The sequence below is a fragment of the Aedes albopictus genome, chromosome 2, assembly GCF_035046485.1.
Source record: "Aedes albopictus strain Foshan chromosome 2, AalbF5, whole genome shotgun sequence".
In the NCBI taxonomy this organism is placed as follows: domain Eukaryota; kingdom Metazoa; phylum Arthropoda; class Insecta; order Diptera; family Culicidae; genus Aedes; species Aedes albopictus.
This window is the reverse complement of record NC_085137.1, coordinates 471,856,981-471,878,165: the sequence shown is the minus strand read 5'-3', so window position 1 is coordinate 471,878,165 and position 21,185 is coordinate 471,856,981. Positions and strand designations below refer to the sequence as shown.

Here is a 21,185-nt window from a genome sequence, read left to right as displayed (position 1 = left end):
GACCAGGATTCGGAAGGAATCCTGACCAGGATTCGGAAGGAATCCTGACCAGGATTCGGAAGGAATCCTGACCAGGATTCGGAAGGAATCCTGACCAGGATTCGGAAGGAGTCCTGACCAGGATTCGGAAGGAATCCTGACAAGGATTCGGAAGGAATCCTGACCAGGATTCGGAAGGAATCCTGACCAGGATTCGGAAGGAATCCTGACCAGGATTCGGAAGGAATCCTGACCAGGATTCGGAAGGAATCCTGACCAGGATTCGGAAGGAATCCTGACCAGGATTCGGAAGGAATCCTGACCAGGATTCGGAAGGAATCCTGACCAGGATTCGGAAGGAATCCTGACCAGGATTCGGAAGGAATCCTGACCAGGATTCGGAAGGAATCCTGACCAGGATTCGGAAGGAATCCTGACCAGGATTCGGAAGGAATCCTGACCAGGATTCGGAAGGAATCCTGACCAGGATTCGGAAGGAATCCTGACCAGGATTCGGAAGGAATCCTGACCAGGATTCGGAAGGAATCCTGACCAGGATTCGGAAGGAATCCTGACCAGGATTCGGAAGGAATCCTGACCAGGATTCGGAAGGAATCCTGACCAGGATTCGGAAGGAATCCTGACCAGGATTCGGAAGGAATCCTGACCAGGATTCGGAAGGAATCCTGACCAGGATTCGGAAGGAATCCTGACCAGGATTCGGAAGGAATCCTGACCAGGATTCGGAAGGAATCCTGACCAGGATTCGGAAGGAATCCTGACCAGGATTCGGAAGGAATCCTGACCAGGATTCGGAAGGAATCCTGACCAGGATTCGGAAGGAATCCTGACCAGGATTCGGAAGGAATCCTGACCAGGATTCGGAAGGAATCCTGACCAGGATTCGGAAGGAATCCTGACCAGGATTCGGAAGGAATCCTGACCAGGATTCGGAAGGAATCCTGACCAGGATTCGGAAGGAATCCTGACCAGGATTCGGAAGGAATCCTGACCAGGATTCGGAAGGAATCCTGACCAGGATTCGGAAGGAATCCTGACCAGGATTCGGAAGGAATCCTGACCAGGATTCGGAAGGAATCCTGACCAGGATTCGGAAGGAATCCTGACCAGGATTCGGAAGGAATCCTGACCAGGATTCTATCGGAATCCTGACCAGGATTCTATCGGAATTCTGACCAGGATTCTATCGGAATTCTGACCAGGATTCTATCGGAATCCTGACCAGGATTCTATCGGAATCCTGACCAGGATTCGGAAGGAATCCTCGCCGGGATTCTGCAGTTATCTTTGCTGGGATTGTGCAGGAGTCCTCTCTGGGATTCTGCAGGAATCCTCTCTGGGATTCTGCAGGAATCCTCTCTGGGATTCTGCAGGAATCCTCTCTGGGATTCTGCAGGAATCCTCTCTGGGATTCTGCAGGAATCCTCTCTGGGATTCTGCAGGAATCCTCTCTGGGATTCTGCAGGAATCCTCTCTGGGATTCTGCAGGAATCCTCTCTGGGATTCTGCAGGAATCCTCTCTGGGATTCTGCAGGAATCCTCTCTGGGATTCTGCAGGAATCCTCTCTGGGATTCTGCAGGAATCCTCTCTGGGATTCTGCAGGAATCCTCTCTGGGATTCTGCAGGAATCCTCTCTGGGATTCTGCAGGAATCCTCTCTGGGATTCTGCAGGAATCCTCTCTGGGATTCTGCAGGAATCCTCTCTGGGATTCTGCAGGAATCCTCTCTGGGATTCTGCAGGAATCCTCGCTGGGATTCTGCAGGAATCCTCTCTGGGATTCTGCAGGAATCCTCTCTGGGATTCTGCAGGAATCCTCTCTGGGATTCTGCAGGAATCCTCTCTGGGATTCTGCAGGAATCCTCTCTGGCATTCTGCAGGAATCCTCTCTGGGATTCTGCAGGAATCCTCTCTGGGATTCTGCAAGAATCCTCTCTGGGATTCCTCTCTGGGAATCCTCTCCGGGATTCTGCAGGAATCCTCTCCGGGATTCTGCAGGAATCCTCTCCGGGATTCTGCAGGAATCCTCTCCGGGATTCTGCAGGAATCCTCTCCGGGATTCTGCAGGAATCCTCTCCGGGATTCTGCAGGAATCCTCTCCGGGATTCTGCAGGAATCCTCTCCGGGATTCTGCAGGAATCCTCTCCGGGATTCTGCAGGAATCCTCTCCGGGATTCTGCAGGAATCCTCTCCGGGATTCTGCAGGAATCCTCTCCGGGATTCTGCAGGAATCCTCTCCGGGATTCTGCAGGAATCCTCTCCGGGATTCTGCAGGAATCCTCTCCGGGATTCTGCAGGAATCCTCTCCGGGATTCTGCAGGAATCCTCTCCGGGATTCTGCAGGAATCCTCTCCGGGATTCTGCAGGAATCCTCTCCGGGATTCTGCAGGAATCCTCTCCGGGATTCTGCAGGAATCCTCTCCGGGATTCTGCAGGAATCCTCTCCGGGATTCTGCAGGAATCCTCTCCGGGATTCTGCAGGAATCCTCTCCGGGATTCTGCAGGAATCCTCTCCGGGATTCTGCAGGAATCCTCTCCGGGATTCTGCAGGAATCCTCTCTAGGATTCTGCAGGAATCCTCTCTGAGATTCTGCTGGAATCCCCTCTGGGATTCTGCAGCAATCCTCTCTGGGATTCTGCAGGAATCCTCTCTGGGATTCTGCAGGAATCCTCTCTGGGATTCTGCAGGAATCCTCTCTGGGATTCTGCAGGAATCCTCTCCGGGATTCTGCAGGAATCCTCTCCGGGATTCTGCAGGAATCCTCTCCGGAATTCTGCAGGAATCCTTTCTGGCAAGAATATTGTCCAGGATTCAGCAGGAAGTCTAACGAGAAGTTTGCAAGGATTTTTCCCATGATTCCTGGCTTTGCTGAAATTATAATCAGTATTTGTCTGAGATCAAAAAGAGAATCCAGTTCACATAGCTCCGCATTATTAAGTTGAATTTTGACGGTTTTGACCTTAATCGCACCCAAAGAGCATTCAACAAGACAAGATCTACCAACAACCGAGAGAATCCCGTGCTGCACGTCATTATCGCAGCACGTTCCCTCGAAAAACATCAATTTCGAAAACTGTCCAAAAAATGCAATTTTCCTCTTCCACTTCAAAGCACCCCTGAACGAAGAACAGACAGTGCAGTGTCCGTCCATCCAGAATTAAAAAAACAGATCGAGATGATCGGAGATCGAAAAGAGCAAATTATCGCCATGACGTGCGAGATGCAATCTTTCATAATTCTGTTTTTCGGTTTCTCTCCTCGAAACCGCACTCCACAACCAGAGTCAATAGTCGTCAGAACGGTATTAATCATCACCTGCTGTGTTATTTTCGCCCCATTCGTGTTTGGGTTCTTTGCCGTGAGCGAAGAAGAGGTCCGAACCGAAGATCGCATCCAGCAAAACAAACGCTGCTGGCTGTAGGCTGCAGGCTACAGCATCCCGCGCGGTCGAGAAAAAGGGATGAGCCGTTTGCAAGTGACGGACGACCACGGTTCAACCGTGTTTGTCTGAGCACATCCTTCTCGGAGAAGGGTGAGTTGATAAATTCTTCCGATCCGATTATTTTTTTTACTTAATTTCGTTCATTGTAAAGCAGTCTGCTTAAGAGGAAAATTGATATCCCCCAGGGGGTCGACCTTCGCTCTCGTCGTCATGGAAGTCAAATGGGACTGATCCTTTTCGTGTGAGGAAGGATCAAGGGATGGAACGTTGCTGTTGCATCACATCGAAATCTTCCGAAAAGAAGTCAAGCATACACGAACCTTGGTTTCAGTTCTCGGAAATTGCAGCCAAAGAACCCTAGATGGGATCTTCAGCATCTCAGTGCCCACATTTGCAAGCGGATTCCAATTTTGCTTTCCAATATTGAAAGAACAATCAATCACTTTCACTCTGCCGGAATCCGCTTCATCATCTTGCGTTGCTGCTTCCACGTGATGGGAATCTTCCTGCTTTTCCCGTTCTGATTCAAAGTGGCTTTTATCTGAACTTCCGTACTGGTCACAACCTATCCCATCTCTATCGGATGAACCAGTTCATAATCACATTATGATCTCGCACTACTGGAGAAGGTTTGATCCACTCAAACCCATAACGTATCGAATCACGTGGTGAATCCCATAATGTTGTTTACCGTTCGTGAGTTTTTTTTTCTCACCTTCCCGCCACTTTGGCCGCTATAGCTGGTTACGTAGATCTGCATCATCACCGCTCCGCGCCGCGCCGACGTCGAGTAGACGGATTAATTCGATTAGAGCCGAAAACAACTTTATCGATCGACCGATCGGGTCTTTTACCATCATGGGAACCATGGGAAACATTCGGTATATATTTTTTGCTTGGGTGGTGATTTTCGCGGTACATTTTCGAGGTAATTATCGGGGTGGAAAAAAGGTTAAAACAAACAAACATCGGTACTTTGAAGAAATAAAAATAAAACAACTAATAATTCCTTAAGGAACCGTGATTTGTGGTTCACAGTTAACATGGGAGCTAGAATTCACGCTGTGAATTGTTTCTAGTGTTTTGGAACAACTTCGATATAATAAAGTGATTGAGTAAATAGGAAATGTAAATATCCAACGCAGCATAGCACTGTTTTTATAAATACACATCATAGCAAAAACAAGTTGAAACTGTACTATATTTACAATCCTCTAACTATACTTGTACGCATCATAGTATTTGCGTAAGATACACCGGGACAAGTTGGAACTGGTGGGGCAAGATGAAACAGCGGGTTAAAATGATGTTTTCTAATAATGATAAACAGTTTGATCGTCATAACACATAGTTTTTGATTCAAACAATCTTTTAGCGAAGGAAAAATTTCTAAATTGTATTGAAATCTATTTCAAAACTTCGTGTTTCATCTTGCCCCGGTGTACCTTATTCAAGAAGAACAGTTTACCATGACCTTACATTATATTTTACGTCTTGTTGAAACTTGGCATTACCTGAAACGATAAATTGAAAAAAGAAAGCAAATTGTTAGATTAAAAGATTTTCATATATTTATTGTATGTAATTCATCACCCACTGAATGCCAATTGTTAAACAGTCTCAGAAAATATCAGTATAAATCAAACCTACATAAGTAATGTGAAATTGTAAAAGGCTGGAGTAGATGCTTATACATGAGTACCACGATATTTTACCGATTGCACCGAATCAAACAGATATTCCATTAAGGACAAACGTCTTGAGATCCCGCTTCAACAGTGCATCAGAACTTCAGACGCACATATCTCAAGAAGCAAGCTTCAAACAACAGTGCATTTTCTGTTCTTGCTCACTTGTAATAAGCTGGTGCGCTGGTTTCGTTTACGAAGAGATTTGTGCTTTTGAAATCGTGTGTAGGTGCCAAAGACGGCCATTGTGGCGACCGTTTCTGGATTCTAACAAGTCTGTTCTTAAAGAAATATAGTGCTAATTTTATGCCGCCAATGACTCGAAGACTTCACGATTTTATTTTTTTTTAGTTGGTGTTGTTCCGATATTAGCTTTACTAGCAAACCGACTATAAATATCAAAGTCGTCACATAGTCACAAGTACATACATCCTTCCAGTATTATTATCCATTATTCTTAAGCATTGTTTAAAATAATTTTGCATTGCTATTTTATTAAATTAGTTCTGTTTATCAATCATTTATTCTGCCTCCATGACGAGCTTGGTGGTCTAGTGACTACCACTTTTTCCAACGTATACTATTATACATCTCATGTATATTCACATGTTCATAGCCATCGCTAACACAGAACCGAGTTGAAAATCCCGTTTCCCTTCCTTCCAACTTTTGCAGCACAGTGTCAATCTATCAGATAACGAGCTATGCAATCAAGCTACGAGCTATGCAATCAAGCGAACAGAGCCACATTATCTTCAAAGTAATAAAAAACACACTAATCTATCACCTTACGCCTGGGCCTGGCATCCACGTACCAATGAGTGAACCTTCTACCAACCAAGTCCCACCTACACTCTGACATCCGCATGAATTTGTGCAGATGCAGAGGTAACAAGCATCCACGGGCGGTCAATCAAGCTCAAGCTCAGCTGTAGATGCGTATACATGAGTACGATATTGCACCAAATTTGTTACAAAATCAAACAGTTATCCCATTAGAAAACGTCCATAAATGACGTAGCTTTTAGGCGATTTTTGATCATTTCCTCCCCTCACGTAGCATTTTGTTACAAATTTGGTACCCCCCCTCCTGAAAATGACGTAGCTTATTTGTTGCAAGACACAACCACCCCTCCCTCAAGAAAATTTTCATGTCAAAAAATCGTTAGAATCTTTAACACCTTTTCATCATGCAGAATCTTTAACACCTTTTCATGTCTTTGCCACCGACATTCGTAACACAAGCAATCAACCTACTGTACGAAACAAAAATGTCAAACGAATGCACTTGGTCACGATAGCATCTCCGGCAGACGGCTCGACTTCTGTTATTCCTATCTTCTTCCTATCTTGTGTCGTATTTAATTTAAGAAGCAAGAGCGAACTTATATTAAAATTAATAATCGAAATTGGCTGGAATCTATGCGAAAAGCAAGAATTAAACAAATATCGTGTCAGATAACATTTATTTGATCCATTTTTATGTTCTACCGTTTGTGTTGTGTTTACCTGAAAAGTAACGGTAGCGCACGAGTGTAGCAAAATAAGCTGACAGCCAACTGCGAAAAGGGAACGAAGGTAGTTTAAAATGTCGAATGTTTACAAGACTGGTTCTTATTTCAATTTTTACTAATGATTAATGAATGTTATAAAAACCAACATTTCTTTCCACCGTTCACTTTCAATCGGTTTCGCTAGAGCACACCTTTTTCATTCATTCATGTAGTACCGGAACGCATTCTCTGAACTCCATCCGTAACCGTCAACTCTTCCAAGTCATCGATCACAAACCCATTGCATTGTCAACTGCCAAGTTCAGATTGCCGACATCAAGACCAATCATAAGCGCAACCTGTGAAGATTATCACCAATGTTATGAACATAATAAACCTTCCGTCCTTCTACTTGATGCCGAAGAACAGTAAGTTGATGTTCCCAATACAGATAAATACCATATTACCCTAGAAGTTTTTTTCGAAGATATTCGTTTGTCCACTAATAAATCTGTTGAGAATATCAAATTGCTTTCATTTGAATAAATGACTATGACATTTGGAGGGCCCTGCAGAAGTTTCTTCTGAAATTCTTCCAGCAGTTCAATCTGGGATTTCTCAAAAAGTTCCTGTGATTCTGATTTTTTTTAGAATTCCTCCCTTTTTACCCTTCTTACACCCATAAGAAGGGTATAAATACCGCTTGGAAAACCGACTTTCGATCCGAGGCCCGCAGGGCCGAGTCACATATACCAATCAACTCAGCTCGACGAATTGAGCAAATGTCTGTATGTGCGTGTGTGTGTATGTGTGTGTGTGTGTGTGTGTGTGTGTATGTATGTTACAAAAAAATGTCACTCACGGTTCTCAGCCGTCTGTTGACCGATTTGAGTTCTCTTGGAAGCAAATGAAAGCTACTACATCCTAGTAGAACGCTATTGAATTTTATTTTGATTGGACGTTCGGTTACCGAGATATCTTTCAAAGAGTGCTAGGGAGTAGTACAACTTAATTATTTTAGATATTTTTGACAAAGTGTATCACCATAAATTTCTCATCCGTCTATCAACCGATTTGGGTTCTTAAGGCCCCAAACGAAAGCTACTACATCCTAGTAGAACGCTATTGAATTTTTTTTTGATTGGACGTTCGGTTACCGCGATATCTTTCAAAGAGTGCTAGGGAGTAGTACAACTTAATTATTTTAGATATTTTTGACAAAGTGTATCACCATAAATTTCTCAGCCGTCTATCAACCGATTTGGGTTCTTAAGGCCCCAAACGAAAGCTACTACATCCTAGTAGAACGCTATTGAATTTTTTTTTTGATTGGACGTTCGGTTACCGAGATATCTTTCAAAGAGTGCTAGGGAGTAATACAACTTAACTTTTTAAGAGGTCTTTGACAAAATGCTTCATAATAAATGAATCAGCCGTGTGTCAATCGATTTGAGTTCTCTCAGCATCAAATGAAAGCTACAGCATCCAAGTAGTATGCTATTAAATTTCATGCCGTTTGGACATTTTGTTTCTGAGATATCTTTCCACGAGTACTAAGGAGTAATGAAATTTACGCTTTTGATAGATTTTTGATAAAATGTATCATAATACATTTCTCAGCCGTTTGTCAACAGATTTTTTATGATCATATTTGGTTACACAAGTTAGTTATACATGAAAATGCAATTGCATCAAATACATAAAAGCTACTATCTCTTTGTAATATTTGAGCTTAATAAACAGTAGCAAAAATATCACGGAATGTATGTAGGAAAAGCCTTTTTACCCTTCTTACACCCATAAGAAGGGTATAAATACCGCTTGGATAACCGACTTTCGATCCGAGGCCCGCAGGGCCGAGTCACATATACCAATCAACTCAGCTCGACGAATTGAGCAAATGTCTGTATGTGCGTGTGTGTGTGTATGTGTGTGTGTGTGTGTGTGTGTGTGTATGTATGTTACAAAAAAATGTCACTCACGGTTCTCAGCCGTCTGTTGACCGATTTGAGTTCTCTTGGAAGCAAATGAAAGCTACTACATCCTAGTAGAACGCTATTGAGTTTTATTTTGATTGGACGATCGGTTACCGAGATATCTTTCAAAGAGTGCTAGGGAGTAGTACAACTTAATTATTTTAGATATTTTTGACAAAGTGTATCACCATAAATTTCTCAGCCGTCTATCAACCGATTTGGGTTCTTAAGGCCCCAAACGAAAGCTACTACATCCTAGTAGAACGCTATTGAATTTTTTTTTGATTGGACGTTCGGTTACCGCGATATCTTTCAAAGAGTGCTAGGGAGTAGTACAACTTAATTATTTTAGATATTTTTGACAAAGTGTATCACCATAAATTTCTCAGCCGTCTATCAACCGATTTAGGTTCTTAAGGCCCCAAACGAAAGCTACTACATCCTAGTAGAACGCTATTGAATTTTTTTTGATTGGACGTTCGGTTACCGAGATATCTTTCAAAGAGTGCTAGGGAGTAGTACAACTTAATTATTTTAGATATTTTTGACAAAGTGTATCACCATAAATTTCTCAGCCGTCTATCAACCGAATCGGGTTCTTAAGGCTCGAAACGAAAGCTACTGCACCCTAGAAGAACGCTTTTGAATTTCATTCCGATTGGACATTTTGTAACCGAGATATCTTTCGGGGAGTACTTTGGAGTAATACAACTTAACTTTTTAAGAGGTCTTTGACAAAATGCTTCATAATAAATGAATCAGCCGTGTGTCAATCGATTTGAGTTCTCTCAGCATCAAATGAAAGCTACAGCATTCAAGTAGTATGCTATTAAATTTCATGCCGTTTGGACATTTTGTTTCTGAGATATCTTTCCACGAGTACTAAGGAGTAATGAAATTTACGCTTTTGAGAGATTTTTGATAAAATGTATCATAATACATTTCTCAGCCGTTTGTCAACAGATTTTTTATGATCATATTTGGTTACACAAGTTAGTTATACATGAAAATGCAATTGCATCAAATACATAAAAGCTACTATCTCTTTGTAATATTTGAGCTTAATAAACAGTAGCAAAAATATCACGGAATGTATGTAGGAAAAGCCTTTTTACCCTTCTTACACCCATAAGAAGGGTATAAATATCGCTCGAAAAACCGACTTTCGATCCGAGGCCCGGAGGGCCGAGTCTCATATACCAATGAATTCAGCTCGACGAACTGAGCAAATGTCTGTATGTGTGTGTGTGTATGTGTGTATGTGTGTGTGTGTGTGTATGTGCGTTACAAAAAAAAGTCACGCACGTTTCTCAGCCGTCTGTCAACCGATTTGAGTTCTCTTGGAAGCAAATGAAAGCTACTACATCCTAGTAGAACGCTATTGATTTTTTTTTTCGATTGGACGTTTGGTTACCGAGATATCTCTCGAAGAGTACTTATGAGTCATATTTCTAAACTTTTTAAGATTTTTGACCAAGTGTATCATAATAAATATTTCGACCGTTTGTCAATCGATTTAAATTCTCTTGGCACCAAATGAAAGCTACAGCATCCTAGTAGATCACCCAGAAATTTTATTTCGATTGGACATTTGGTTACAGAGATATCTTTCGAAGAGTACTTAGGATTTATACAACTAAACTTTTTGAGATTTTTTACCAATTGTATAATAATAAATATCTTAGCCGTCTGTCAACCGATTTCGGTTATCCTGGCACCAAATGAAAGCTACAACATTCTAGTAGAACCCTATACAATTTTATTACAATTGGACATTTGATTATCGAGATATCTTTCAAAGAGTACTTGGGAGTAATACAGGTTAACTTTTTGAGAGATTTTGGACCAAGGGTACCATAATAAATATCTCAGCCATCTGTCAACCGATTTAGGTTCTCTAAGCACCAAATGAAAGCTACAGCTTATCCTTGTATAAGGCCCTGAAATTTTATTTCGAATCGACATTTGATTACTGAGATATCTTACGAAGAGTATTTCATTAAATCGGGTTTTTATTATTGTATTCACTTGTTATCTTGCATTAGTTTTTCACCAGTCTATGGGAAATTATTTTTCAATAAATTTTGCTGATATCATACAAAGTGTATTCTAGCAGGTTATTGTTTTCAACAAAATTTTAATTATCAAATTGCAAATACACATGAATTTTATGAAAACTAACAATATGTTAAATGAAAGCTTTGAATTTATATATTGTGGAAAAAATGCAAGAACCGGACAGCCAAAATAACTAGTTAATGCCAAAACTGATTAACTTAGTAGATATATCATTTTTGTCCTTTTTACACCATAACCATGAATACCAAGTACTTCGGAGCCAATTTATTCGACTGATTAAGAGATATTAGACAAAGTGCATCTCGCTGATTTTCTTATCCATTTGTTAATCGATTCAAGATTATTATTACTCGGAGTTTTCGGCTATTCAGTCTTATGATTTCAAACGTTAGTTTGTTAACTGCCCGACGTTTCGGCTGTTCTTGGCAGCCTTCTTCTAGGGGAAACTGAAAAGGGGTCTTTTATTCAATTTTATGCTCGACATCTGATCAAAATTGTACATACTTAGATCTATCGTTTACGTTTGCGAACATATATCGTGTGTTGGCTTGTCGTACATTTTTAGCGTGAATCTGTGGGAGATAGAGTGGTGTGTTGGGAACGTCTGTTGGGTGTAGAATTATGTTGGCTTACAGTTGTGGGTGGTTTTAGTTTGCCACTAATTTTCTACGTTTTCACCACTGATCACGGACACTGTTTAACTGCCCGTTCAAAATGGTGAGCTTTTGCTATGGCGCTTTTTTAGACCATTACAGGTCAACTTGTTGTGTTACATTAGTGTTTGTGTTGTCATTTCTAGCCGAGTTGGTTTTTAGACGTGTTTTGTATGTGTGAAGTATCCCTGCATAGATGATACTGAGACCTTCTACATCGGTTCTCCGGTTCACTGTATTGGCCGTATTGCTTATATGGCACATTTCCAGTATGGGGAGATTGCTAGTTTTGTGTGTTTTGTCAATGATTTCAACCCTATTTGTGTCAAACATGTGTTTGTGTTTGATTATGTGTTCTATTAGAGCTGTGTGTCCACCTACTGTATCCATCTGCTGCTGTGTATCGTTGATGCCGTTTGCTATCATGGTGTTGTATTTGTTGATATCCGTTTGATGCCCGTACATTCGTTGGCGTAGGTAGTTCCTAGTCATACCGATGTATACCATTGGACAGTCGTTGCATGGTATTCGATATACGACGTTAGACTGAAGCGGCGGTTCCACTGGATCTTTGTTGTTGCCGATAATCTTCGCCGTGGTGTTTATTGCTTTGGATGCAATTTTAACGTTCGGAATTTCACTTTTCAGGATTCTGCTGATTTGGGATGAGAGGACAGGAACATACGGTAGCGAGCGGTACAGGACGTGTACGGGCATCAAACGGATAAATACAACACCATGATAGCAAACGGCATCAACGATACACAGCAGCAGATGGATACAGTAGGTGGACACACAGCTCTAATAGAACACATAATCAAACACAAACACATGTTTGACACAAATAGGGTTGAAATCATTGACAAAACACACAAAACTAGCAATCTCCCCATACTGGAAATGTGCCATATAAGCAATACGGCCAATACAGTGAACCGGAGAACCGATGTAGAAGGTCTCAGTATCATCTATGCAGGGATACTTCACACATACAAAACACGTCTAAAAACCAACTCGGCTAGAAATGACAACACAAACACTAATGTAACACAACAAGTTGACCTGTAATGGTCTAAAAAAGCGCCATAGCAAAAGCTCACCATTTTGAACGGGCAGTTAAACAGTGTCCGTGATCAGTGGTGAAAACGTAGAAAATTAGTGGCAAACTAAAACCACCCACAACTGTAAGCCAACATAATTCTACACCCAACAGACGTTCCCAACACACCACTCTATCTCCCACAGATTCACGCTAAAAATGTACGACAAGCCAACACACGATATATGTTCGCAAACGTAAACGATAGATCTAAGTATGTACAATTTTGATCAGATGTCGAGCATAAAATTGAATAAAAGACCCCTTTTCAGTTTCCCCTAGAAGAAGGCTGCCAAGAACAGCCGAAACGTCGGGCAGTTAACAAACTAACGTTTGAAATCATAAGACTGAATAGCCGAAAACTCCGAGTAACAGAATCTACCAGTCGAAAACCACTGTAAAATTCAAGATTATTTGGCAGTTAACAAAAGATACAATATTTCATAATATGAAAGCTATTTTTTTAACATTCCATATAAGATTCTAGGAGGTGTCTGGCATTTCTGGTAAGTCCATGGTCTGATGCTATTTTGGGAACCAATTCACTAGATGTCAAATCAACAATATTTTCTAGAACTTTTGGTCAATCACACAAAATAAATTTGCTTAATACGCATAATACAACAATATTTTTAATAAGTGTAAGAAGGGTTCTGTTCACCATAGGTGGATTAAATCGGGTTTTTAATTCCACCATTACTTCCTTTACGATTTCTTCCAAGAATTCCCTTTAGGATTTTAAAATTCCTCCTACTTGTATTCTTTAAGAGATTCCTCCAAGAATACCTTCCGGAGTTCCTTCTAAGATCCCTCCAAAAGCTCCATTTGAGTTTTATATTTATTCTTCAACCACTTAACCTAATTTACAGCTCTACTGTCCACTAGAGCACTGCGTGAGCGATTCCAATTGGCGGCTGCACTAACACTTTGTACAGCGCCTAAATGTATTCTATTCTAATTCTACTATTTGTCATTTGAGATTTCTCCATGAGTTTTTTCTAAGGTTCTTCTAGGAGTTAATCCATGGATTTCTTCAGAAGTTCCTTCAGGGTTTTCTTCTCCTTTCTTCAACCAGGAGTTTCTTCGGACATTTATCCAGAGATTTCCTTTCGAGATTCCATCAGAACTTATTTCCGTGTTTCCTAAAGATGGTCCTTCCGGGTTTCCTTCTCGGAATTCACTCAGATATTCATTCTGATACTTCTCTAGGAATTCCTTCCTGCATTCTTTCAAAACCCCTCCAAGAGTTGCTTCTGGGATTCCTTCAGGAATTCCGTACTGGTTTCATCGAGGAGTTTCCACTAGGAGTTCCTTCTGGGAATAATCCAAGATTTTTTCCCGGGACTCCTCCAGGAACTTCATCCGGCATTCCTTTCACTCCTTCCAGGATTTCTGCCAGGATCTCTTATAAATCCTCGAGGAATCCCCTAAAAGGTTCCTCCTACAGTTTCTTCTGGAATTTCAACAGGAGGGCTATTTGGATATCTTTAGAAATTTCTTCCGTGGATTCTTCAAAAATAGAACCAGGATTTCTCCAGGAGTTCCTTCTAAGACTCTACAGATAGCTCCTTCTGAGATTTTTCAAGGAGTTTATTCAAGATTTCTCCAACAGTTCCATCTGGAATTGCTCCAGAAACTCCTCACGGGATTCCTTTCGATTCCTCCTGGAGTTTCTTCTGAAGTTCCTCTGGAAGCTTTTTCAGGGATTCCTTCAGAGATTCGTCCAGTTCCTTTTGGGATGCTTTTGCGCTGTGCCCTATGGGGCAGCGGCAAGCAGCGAACTATTGGTCTTGTGACGCATTTGAGTGAAATTTAGGATTTTGGTCTCCATACACAATACATTATTCTTTAGACAGGATTTCAAAGTCAGCCTCTCAAAGTCAATTAAATTCAGAAAATATCGACGCAGTTCATCTAAGTTAGGCACATTCACGTGAAAGCTCGTGCATTAAGCTGAAAAAGTTGAATGTTGTCTAATGTTGGAGAGATTCGTTCCCCACCCGCAATAACGTCACAAGTTGGCGCCTATGGCTGTGCCGCAAAAGGCCCGTAAAGGCTTCGTGCCGTGAGCCGAAATATGCAGGAATAAGAACGGGAGCCTCTTGACGGACGGTCGTGATGTGATCGAAAGATAGAAGCAGCACTTCGGTGAGCATCTGAATGATGCGGAGAGCGATGACATGGAGGACTTTGGCAGCGGGAGAAATGACCACGTCAGTGGAGCAGGGAGCAACAACTCCCACGGTTTGCCGGTTCTCTAGATTTGTGCTCGAGAAAATTTGAGCTGTGTACTCCAAACACCTTGTCGCCCGGAAAGATGTCATGCGACGAGTCGGACTCAACAGCTGGTGGACGCGTCTGAGCAACAGTATCACGATAAACAAGGACACCTTCGAGGTGGTGGAGGACTTTGTCTACCTCCGATCCTTACTGACAGACTGGCATACAACAACGTTAGCCGCGCAATACGAAGGCGCATCATCAGGGGAAGTAGGCCCCACCAAAGGCTCCACAAAAATCAGCGGCCGAAAAAGACTCACCTTCGCTCCAAACGCTGATAAGACTGGAGGTTCTCTACGAGCTCGAAACATGGACTATGCTTGAGGATGACATGCAAGCTCTCGAAGTGTTCGAGCGTCATGTGCTCAAAGTGCAACGAGGAAATGTATCGTATCTATAAAATCCACGCAAACATTTGTTGAGGATGCAAACGACGACGACGAAGAAATCTAGTTTGTTCACATTTTATCGAAGGGAAATAAGGAACATTCGTATTTTCGGCCGTTTTGTTCTCTTCGTCATGGGGAATTAGCTGAATTATATGACCAAGTTTGAGGCAATCTGGCCGACAAAAAACCCCTGACTAAGAGAACAGAACGGCCGAAAATACACCCTTAGTCACCCTATTAATTTGTTTCATTAATTGAACAACTTTAGTTGCATTCTGCAGCAGCGACTTTCAACTTTGAAGTGCCATAGAGCTTTTGGTGGAAGTGACATGAATGTCAGTTCGATAAGTGAATCTGGCGAAGTGAAAATTGTACGGCGATGAAGAACATTTCGGCCAGCTGCTGCTTTAGTGTGATTCCCTTCGTCATATGCGCAAAACGAGAAAAAATGTAAACTCGTAAGTGGAGTGAAAATGAAATGTGAAATTTAGTGTTGCTTTTCGTTTTCCACGGCTATAGGGATTGGTTACCGATAGTCTACATCTTTTTGATTCCATCTAATGGGGCATTAGCAAAGGTAAGTTGGAATATCTGTAATGATTGGCTATTTTCCTTCTGATGTGACGGGAATTAGCGCTTATGATGAAGTAAAATTTTTCCCTATGAATGTTGATATCGAGAAATAAAAACAAACTCAGTTATGTCGGAAACATTTCCCGAAATTTTATTGTTGATAATAGGGTTTAACTCATTGAATAAGTTACTTTTGTCTTACACATCTCAATTCTTTTATATGATTACAAAAAAAAATCCATAATATGCATTCAAATATTTCAAAATTCAAAATTAGGAAATCCTAAAAAAAAAAACATAAAGCAAACCTTTTTTGAAAACGATTTCCGAATTTGAAACAATGCACTAGGCCTAGAGATTAAACTAACAACGAGGTGAAAATTTAAAACCTAAAGCCGACTGCTCCAAATTAGTTCATCCCCACCGTGAATTGCTAATGAGTAGCTGTGTTAAAACAGACCCGAATAATTGAAACTTCATGCACTGCGCCACTACTGTGCGAGAGTCGGAACGTGTGAGGATGAGAGTCAAACCGGTCACACTGTCTGAACGGTATTTTTTTCACACACTTCTGTGCCGCCCATATTGATCAGCCATTCGACAGCAACACATTACACGGCTACCGCAATCATGAACACAGCTACGTTAGTTGTTCGGAAGATGCAAATTAGAGCAAACGCAGCCGAAATGTAATGAACATAAGGGACTACCGATCGACCATTGACCAACCGACCAAGAAGAGAGACAAGAGGTACCGAACTTCAACCGCGTTCGTGTTGATGTTACCTCGTACCGCGTACCTTCTGATAGATGTTGGCGCCTTAAGAAAAGGCACATACGCACTCACCATCACCATGTTTACGTTGGAAAGTGTGGCAAAACGTGTGAAATGCTCCGCTATCGATGATGGTGTCCGTTGTTGTTGTGCTTCCCGTGTAGTGCCCACAAATAACCATTATGGAAAATGTGTGAAGTAGGGTGCTTGGTAGGGTGTATTTCGGTCCAGTTCGGCCATCGACACTCGACTTGAACGGACACACCTTCTGTTGCACCGACGACGTAGTCGTCATGACGTGGTTAGTCCACATTTGGGACCGATCCGGTCCAACGCAACGAAACGATAGAAAGTTCGACTTAATGCTCTACATCCCACTGGGACTGAGCATCAGACACCGACCGACCGACCGACCGACGACCACGTGGTGATTATGATTATGTTATGCACCCTCTCCCAAATCACCATAACACCACTCTAGCAGCCCATAAACGCACTCGGCTTGACCCTTGTCCAAACTCGTTCCCGCCGTGAATGAAGCCCTGCGTGCGTGTTGTCTGTCGTCGAATTGTCGTCGCTACACACTATGGATGGCCGGTCACGGATCAACCCCCGGCTGTCGAACGCAAATAATAACTTTCACTCATTCCGTCCGGCTTTCCTCTGCCTTCATCGCGTCGCGTCGCAGTCCGCCAGTCCATCAGTCAGGCAGTCAGTCAGTCAAACTGGACACCGGGCGCTCGCTTGTCACAGTCGGTCGCGTTCCCCCTTCCGACCGCGCAGCGCAACCCGAAATTATTACGTAATCATTGCGTGGAATATGCTTTTAACCTTTTGGTTTCGTTTTGGCTGTTTGGCCGAAGTCGCATTTTAACGGGCCCGTCCATGCCGTCCGTGGGCCAATTTTGGGATTCCAGCGAACGACGACGACGTCGAAAGGACACAATGCGCTTTTCTGATGGGCTACCAACAATAATGGCCAAGGCACGCAATCTTTTATGGAACGACGACTGCAGCAGCAGCAATGATGACGACGATGATGAAGGTAATGATTGCTTCCTTCTTTAATGGGTTATTGTGTCGTAATCGGGAAAGGAGCTTAAATGCATTCTTCTGACGTGAGCGCGCGTACCTGACCTATACCTGGCAATCCACTTTTAGGGCTCATCCTGTTTGGCAAGAGGGTGAGTGAGTGAGTGACGGGTGTTGCGTGAAAGGTATTTTTGTTTTGAAATGTTTTAGATGTTTAGGCATCCTTTTTTTCTCGACCATAAATCCATAATGGATGGGATTGCACTGAACAAGTTCTATTTTATGATCGATTGAGAGGTTTTGCTGTTGTGTATGCTTGAGGTATTTTGATGAAATTGATCTGTTTCTATAGGTACAAAAACACCACCTAAGGGATGTGCTTGATCCTTCGTATCTATGTTTGACCAAAAACCGTATTCTCCTACCTATCGTTAGATTTCTACAGTGAGGACCCGATTTTGCCAGCCAAAACCCAGTAACTAACAGAATTGGGACATTATTTAGAATTAATCCTTTACGGTAATTCTTTAAACGAGTCTGAGCTCATCCGACATAAGCAGCGAGAGAGGAGTGCCGGAGATAGGGCATTACTATTGCGACCAAATAAATCATAATCGGGATGAAGACCGCGTCGTGTTTTATATATAACTAGTGGATCATATCACCTACCAAAGGTGACTCCAAGATCCACATTTTACCCTACCCTACTAACAAATACTCCTTCCAGAGACAACTGTGGAGATGCTGTGGATTCCACGGTTTCTAGTAACAACGGTTGTCGAACTAACATTCCTTTCCCTTTCCCGATGACCGTAAGGACATGGTCGGCGCCGTTATTGACTTTAAAATATTGAACTTTCGAATTGTGCACATTGAGAGTGTGTAGCTAGTCCCAAGCACCATTCATTGGTTCTCTGTGCAACTTCGATTTTTCTGGTCAATCACGGAATAGCAACTACGATGTGTACGGTTATCTTTGCTTTTCTTTGCTTAGTTTTACTTCTCGTCATGACATCCCTACTGGAACACAGCCTTCTCGAAGCTTACAGTAATTGTGAACTAGAAAAGACAACACACCGCACACAGCGTAAGCGGAACTGATAAGTACTGCTTGAATTATACATCAAGGATTAGCTGTCAACGAGTGAAAATGAACCAACATCTGATCGACTAGTATGTTATAACTCATACTGTTCGAACTTGCAAGGTATTCACTGCCTTTCCGCTTGAATTTCCAAATTGTTCTGAGTCTGAACCATTCCCTGACACGTGTCCACGGCACACTCTTAACCCTTCAGCACGCGCGCTGTTGTAAAAAGTACAACACTACCAAAAATACCTCGTACGTCGTATACAGCGCGAGCGTGGTGCAGTTTCGGTTGCTTGATGGCGCGCGTCCTAAAAGGTTAATACTAGGAACGTAAAGCACGCTTATCACAATAATAAGTACAATTCCTAAAGGAATCCCTGGATGAATCCCTAAGAAAATCTCAAAAGGTGAAATTCCAGGTGAAATTTCTGGGGAAGCCCCTGGAAGCATTCCTGGGGAAATTCCTCGAGGAATTTCGAGGAAGCTCTGCGAAAATATCTGGAGATCCTTCAGGCATCCCAGAAGAAAAGGCCTGAGAAAATCTAGCTTGAATTCCAGTAGCAATCCCAGCAAGAATTTCTTAGAAGAATCTTTGTAGGGATTCCAGTAGAAATCACAGGTGAAATTTCTGAAGCACCAGAGAAACCCATAAACGAAGCCCTATAGGCAAATCTAAAGAAGAACCCTAAAAAGTCCCCAAAAAAATACCTGTATATATGTATTGTATGATAAATTCATGGAGAAACGACTGAGGGCATCCATAGAGATTTTATTAAAGAAATTCCTGGGGGGAGGATCCCCGAAGAAATCCCTAGATGAATCCCCGGTAGGCTTTCTGAAGGCATCCTTTGAAGAATTTCTGAAAGAAGTCCTAGGAAACTCAAAATAAATTCTTGGATAAATTCACAGAGTAATTGTAGAAGAAATTGTTGGAGAAAACCCTACCATATACTGACACATTCCTGGATAAGTTCCTGTAGAAATTACTTGAAAAAGTCCTGCAGAAATGCCAGCAAAAAATTCTGAAAGAACTCCAAGAAAAACTTCTAGAGGTATCACAGAAGGAATGCCTATAAAAACAATTTGGAAATAACTGAAGCAATTCTTATAGAAATCCCCGGAAGAATTCCTAGAGAATCACTCACGCAGTGCCCTAGTGGAGAATAGAGCTGTAAATTAGGTTAAGTGATAAAAAAATCCCAGGAAGAACTATTGGAGACATTCCAGGACGCACTTTGGTAAAAATGTCAGCAGAAGAAATCGCGGACAAACTTACGAAGAAATCCCGAATAAATGTCTTGGACACTCAGAGAAAACTTCTGAAAGTAATCCTGGAAAGAAATATTAGGGAAATTCCGGAAGGAAATGTGGAAAATTACAGAAATCCCGTGAAAAACTACTACCGTAAACCGGGGTCAAATTGATCATTCGGGTACTACATTGTAATTCCATACTAGGAACTCTCAAGCGTCGTAATGATCTTAACCAAGGTTGCGACCATTCATTTGCAAAGATTTACATTCATTTGCTATTATCTCAGTTCAGAATCATGCTATCAAAAAACAATGTATGGATGAATTTAACCTTGTAGTTTTATCTGAAAGTTTGCCGAATAACATTGGGGTCGCAAACGTATACCAAAGTCGTGAGCGAGCTGTGAAGGCAACTCTCCACGCGGTGAATGTAAATTATATTCACGCTGTGGAGAGTTGTCTTCACAGCTCGCTCACGACTTTGGTATGCGTGTGCGACCCCAATGTTATTCGGCAAACTTTCAGATAAAACTACAAGGTTAAATTCATCCATACATTGTTTTTCGATAGCTTGCTTCTGAACTGAGATAATAGCAAATGAATGTAAATCTTTGCAAATGAATGGTCGCAACCTTGATCTTAACTTTTACGTCAACTGGTTCGTAGATGTCTAGAGAAGAGTGTAGACTTTAATTTTTTTAGAAAAAGTTAGTTTTGTCTTATTTTTTTTTAGAACTTTGCAATGTATTTATTATTTATCTGAATCATTGCTACTAAACAATCGATTGCTAATAGGACTTCCCGTAAATTCTCTATTTTAACATTTTTGTGGAGCCTTGGTTGGGAAGTTATGTAGCAAATCAGAACATTAAATAGTTGAAAAAATCATTTTATGATGAAATAGTCATTTATTGTGATAGAAATCACTTATTTTAAATGAAATTGCCTACCTTTAGGCGTTTAAGGGGAATTTTCAAAATTTAATTTTGCATTTAAAGCGGTGATTCCCAAAGTGGCCCAATATGGTCGAAGGGGGCGAAAATTTGAAAAACTAAAATTGGGGGGCGAAAATACTAAAAAGGGGTACGATTTTTTTTAATAATTGAGAAATACCAAAAGTATTGAAATGTATTGCATGGAATGTCAAACTCCCTAACATTTCAAGATTTTTTGTTTCTAGGATTTTTGAAAAATGTCTGTTACGAAATCGATTGAATGAACACAATTTTTGATGTTCATGTGGACTTTTTGGCAAAATTCTAAATAACAGACGATTGCTACACGAATTTCTGAAACAATTTCTAGTGATTCTGGAGATCTAATCAATAAGAAACTTCTATGGCAAAAATTCCTTATTGATATC

At 41.5% G+C, this 21,185-nt stretch overlaps 1 protein-coding gene across 9 annotated transcripts in view; it reads right to left on the bottom strand.

The window, feature by feature from the left end:
• LOC109414826 (supervillin) overlaps window positions 1–21,185 on the bottom strand; it is a 1,049,091-nt gene that overhangs the window by 863,192 nt on the left and 164,714 nt on the right. For 7 of the 9 annotated variants that reach the window (XM_062854057.1, XM_062854059.1, XM_062854058.1 and 4 more), the window contains one exon: window positions 4,922–4,956. The exons of the other annotated variants lie outside the window; for them this stretch is intronic. In XM_062854057.1, coding sequence (XP_062710041.1) covers window positions 4,922–4,956 — 35 coding nt within the window. The remainder of the gene's footprint in view (window positions 1–4,921; window positions 4,957–21,185) is intronic. 9 annotated transcript variants of the gene reach the window in all.